A 5,000-nucleotide genomic window follows, 5' to 3' on the forward strand; every position below is an offset into this window, starting at 1 on the left:
GAAAGTTTAATCTTCCATCAGAAATAAACTGTACCAAGCCCTGCATAATTGCATTTTACATACAGTTGATACATTGATAATGCTAGCAATGTCACAGTAAAAGTCGAACATTTCCACAGTAAAGATAGAAAAGAAAAACTAGAAATGTGTCCAGTGCATTTTCTCTCTGAGCGATTGCAAGGCTGGTTTTTTAAACAAGTGCCATTTGCAAGATAAACCGTCAACCTTTCATCTACAACCAAATCATAGCCTAAGGTATGTAAAGATGATTCGCAGGTAAGTATAAGCGTCGTAGGTTAGGTTAAATCGGAAGATTAGGTTAGCTTCTTTTTCCTTTTAAGTCGGATCTGTTGAAATAGAAAAGGGATTTAAAGTACGCTAATCCATTAGGAAGTATGCAATGTTTAAACAAAGGTCCAAATATCAACCATTTTCTCTCAAATGTCTTTGCCTCTCGAAAGGAAAGTCCAGTTTAGTGATTGATATCTTTTGAAGAAGTAAGTTGGGTTACGTCTTGTGAAATGTTAAGAATTTCTTTCAATAAAGAGAGAAAATTACTCTTAATAGAATGTTGAAAATATCAATTTAGATACGTCATGAACAAGTAACCTTTAACAACAGATTCTAACTCACCCTTAAGCTTGTCAATAATTTCATCTTGTTTCTGCTGAATTGTTTCGTATCCTGAAAGAAAAGGGGAAATTGGAAGATTTTTTTAATGACTTAATTCATTATATATATACCAAAGAGTCATTGTATATATCAAACTAACCTAAGAAAGATAATGTGACAAAAGAAAGAAAACTAGTGAAAATGTTTGCTCTTTTTGGTAAATAATGTGCTGAGAAAGTTCATAGAAGCTCAATCCTGATTAAATTATGTGATCAAGAAAACATTTATCAAATCTTTGATTAATCATCTTATTTCCAAGAAATTGCTGATACTGGTAGGCATCAGATAAGAAACCTGTATTCCTGCAATATAAAATAAAAGAATGATATGAAATAGTTTGCCCAATATATTTGTTTATAAAGAAAGTTTACAACAAATTGAATAATGTTTTTAACGCTTGTTTACGACCTTATTGTTCCTGTAAACTAGGAATGTGTAAGGGGGTTGGTGAGCAGTCATCTTATAGGTCTGAATCCTTTGTAATCTGCATCTATTTCATGGCCTTCCTTCTCTAATCCTAACTTGGTGAATTTGTGACTGGGTCAGTGTGATATATGGTTGGCTGCCAGAACACTGCCCTGTCCTTTGCCCCTTATTAGTAATAAAAAATGATATAATGTATAGAGCTGTCTAGTAAAGTCAGACAACAATGAAAGTACACAAAAGAGAGAAATAGCTACAAAAGAGAATATTTTTGGAGAAATGTTTTACTGACAATTTAAGTTTTAACAATGATAGCTTACACACTACGTTTAGGATTTCGAAATTCCCTGATCTACCCATTTTGATTGAAAAGATCAATTCACAATTCTTTCATAGCCTTTCTGAATCGATATATCTCAACAAGGTAAGAAAGGTTTGCTTATCGCAATGATTAGCAAAGCTATACAAGTCAGGGCCACCCAAACTAGGTTAGTTCGCTGTGAGCAATCAGAGAAAAAGCTCCCACCGTCACCAATCCGCAGTGATAGCACGGTAGTGAAATCTGACCGAACCTAGACAGGGATATCACAACCCCGTCTTGGCCCCCAGTCCCCAGCAGCAGTGTAACATCTGCCCAAGGTAGTGGGCAGCTACATTCCACTGCAGGGGTTGCTATGAAACTCTGGACTAGAACAGAGAACCTTTGGAAACTGAACCTCGCAACATGTAATGTCAGGAACTTGTCTAGGGAAGATCTTGCTGTGTTACTATAAGAGATGAAATAGTTAAAAAGGGATATAATTGGATTGAGTGAAATTGAAAGAAGTAGGGAATCTTATATAGAATTAAAAGAGGGAGATAAATTTTGCTTCAGAGGACATGAAAGGAACAGGGAAATTCGAGTGGGTTTTCTTATTAATAAAAATCTTGTAGGTACCAGAGAAGAATTCTATAGTACTAGTAATAGAATTCTAGGATTAATTATCAAACTAAATAGGAAGTATTCACTGAAGATCATTCAAACATATGCACCAACAAAATCCCATACATAGTAAGAAAAACGAACTTTTTATTAAGATCTGGAGATCTCTATAAAAAAAACATAGTACTCAATTTACATTTGTTTTGGGGATTTCAATGCTGAAGTAGGTGAAAAGAAGAGACAAGAATCAACAGTATGTAAATTTGGAGTAAGCACAAGAAGGACAGAGGAGACATGATTGTAGAATTTGCTAAAAGGAACAATATTAAAGTCCTAATCAATTTCTTTAAAAAAAAAGGAACACAGAAAATGGACATGAAGAAGCCCAAAGGTAGAAATGAGTAATGGAACAGATTTTAATGTCAATTTAGCTAAATATATAACAGTGCTAAACATTTCAAAGACAAACGACCACAGAAAGGTGATAAACAAAAGCTGTTTAGATCTAAGGAAGGAAACAGTAAAGTTATTTTCAAGGAAACAGACACTCCTGTAATAAGAGAAAAGTCTATTGAGTTTAGTTTAGCAATACGAAATAGGTATTTCTGGCTACATGATTAAGTGGAAGAAAGTAAAAAAGAAATTAACACAAATTTAACAACATATTCATTAGAATCAGCACAGGAGATATGTGGAAAAGGTGAAAAACTTAATACCGAAAAGATTGGAATTGAGGGTGAAATCCAAGAGAGCTAAACTTTAGTCATTTCTTTTATCGAGGCAGATTTGCACCGACTCTCAGCGGTGCCCTTTTAGCTCGGAAAATTTTCTTGATTGCTGATTGGTTAGAATTATCTCGTCCAACCAATCAGCGATCAGGAAACTTTCCCGAGCTAAAAGGGCACCGCTGCGAGTCTGTGCAAATCTGCATCGCTAAAAGAAATTGACTAGAGAATCGGCAGAACTATCCCCCCCCCCCCAAAAAAAAACAAAAAAAAATTAATAAACAAAACACTCAAGATATTCGTAAAATCAATGATTAAATGGAGGAAGCATCAAATTGATGAAAAGAAAAACTGGAACAGGGGGCCAACAGATGTTTACTTTGAAAGACGAAAATGGAAATATCTTTCACAATACAGATGGAGCGATAAAAACTGAAGAGGATTTCTATACAATAGTGATATAAGAAATATCTTCACGAATAGAAATAATGAAACGCCTGAGCCGGTACAAGATGTAATAGCAGGAGAAGTAAAGAAAGCATTAAGAGGTGGGAAAAAAGAAAAGGCAGCAGTAGGAGATGGCTTAACAATTGATTTAATAATAGAGGGAGGAGATTTCATAGTAGTTAAACTGGCTGAACTCTACACCTAATGTCTGCAAGAATGCTCTATACCTAAAGCATGGAAAAACTTTATATCATTATATAAATTCACAAAAGGGAGACATAAAAGACCGAAAAATTGTCGTCCAATAATTTTACTCTCCCTAATGTATAAAATGTTTACAAAGATCATAATAGGCCGAATAAAAAGACAGCGAGGCTTAAGCCAACCAAGAGAGCAGGCAGGATCTAGAAGTGGGTATTCAACAGCTGACTATATTATTATTATTATTATTATTATTATTATTATTATTATTATTATTATTATTATTATTATTATTACTTGCTAAGCTACAACCCTAGTTGAAAAAATCAGATGCTTTAAGCTCAGGGGCTCCAACAAGGAATATAGCCCAGTGAGGAAAGGAAAAAAGGAAAAATAAAATATTCAAAGAAGAGTAACAACATTAAAACAAAAACTCGAATATACACTATATAAACTTTAACAAAACAAGAGGAAGAGAAATTATATAGAATAGTGTGCCCGAGGGTACCCTCAAGCAAGAGAACTCTAACCCAAGACAGTGGAAGACCATGGTACAGAGGCTATGGCACTACCCAAGACTAGAGAACAATGGTTTGATTTTGGAGTGTCCTTCTCCTAGAAGAGCTGCTTACCATAGCTAAAGAGTCTTCTATCCTTGGCAAGAGGAAAGTGGCCACTGAGGAATTACAGTGCAGTAACCCCTTGTGTGACGACGAATTGTTCAGTAATCTCAGTGTTGTCAAGTGTATGAGGACACAGGAGAATATTTAAAGAATAGACAAGACTATTCGGTGTATGTGTAGGCAAAGGGAAAATGAACAGTAACCAGAGAGAAGGATCCAATGTAGTACTTTCTGGCCAGTCAAAAGACGCCATAACTCTCTAGTGGTAGTATCTCAACGGAAGGGGGAGGGGGGTGCCCTGGCCAACCTACTACTACTATAATTAACCAGCTTTTGAAAAATCCCACGAATAAGGAAGAACATTTATAGACTATAAAAACCTTTAATTCTGTCAAAAGATCCTCATTAATAAAAGCCCTTCAAAAACAAGGAATAGAGGAAACTTATGTTCGGTCACTTGAAGATATCTATATAGGAAGTACAGCATCCTAAAGCTACGTAAAGGTAGTGAGAAAATCCCATTGAGAAAGGAGTTAGATAGGGAAACCCTATTTCTCCTAAATTATTCACAGATTCTTAGAGGAAGTTTTTAAGATTTTAAATTGGGAAACTATAGGAATTAATATTACTGGATAATACATTAATAACTTAAGATTTGCAGGTGACGTAGTTGTGTTTAGTGAATCATGGGAGGAATAAACAAAAGATGATACGAAATTTAAATACAGAAAGTAGGAATGTAGGACTTAAAATGAGTATGAGTAGAACTAAGATAATGTTCAATTAATATGCAGAGAGAAATTTAAGTTATGGATGAGCCTCTAGAGATAGTTCATGAATTTATACACTCAAGACAGATGGCAAGTGTTTCCCCAGGACACGAGACAAAAATTAAAAGTAGGATAATCCTGGGATGGAGAGCATTTTTAGAACAAAATGAAATTAGGAAAAGAAAAATGCCACTTTCTCTAAAAACAAGATTACATA

The 5,000-nt window shown here is 34.8% G+C and overlaps 2 protein-coding genes across 11 annotated transcripts in view; one reads left to right on the forward strand and one right to left on the reverse strand.

Moving 5' to 3' along the window:
- LOC137618679 (uncharacterized) overlaps window positions 1–5,000 on the reverse strand; it is a 506,020-nt gene that overhangs the window by 188,744 nt on the left and 312,276 nt on the right. Inside the window, exon 2 of one of the 8 annotated variants that reach the window (XM_068348830.1) lies at window positions 634–684. The exons of the other annotated variants lie outside the window; for them this stretch is intronic. Coding sequence (XP_068204931.1) covers window positions 634–684 — 51 coding nt within the window. The remainder of the gene's footprint in view (window positions 1–633; window positions 685–5,000) is intronic. 8 annotated transcript variants of the gene reach the window in all.
- Window positions 1–5,000, forward strand: part of LOC137618681 (pro-epidermal growth factor-like) — an 835,493-nt gene that overhangs the window by 20,006 nt on the left and 810,487 nt on the right. The gene's annotated exons all lie outside the window — the stretch shown is intronic.

This window comes from Palaemon carinicauda, chromosome 25 (assembly GCF_036898095.1).
Source record: "Palaemon carinicauda isolate YSFRI2023 chromosome 25, ASM3689809v2, whole genome shotgun sequence".
NCBI classification, from domain to species: domain Eukaryota; kingdom Metazoa; phylum Arthropoda; class Malacostraca; order Decapoda; family Palaemonidae; genus Palaemon; species Palaemon carinicauda.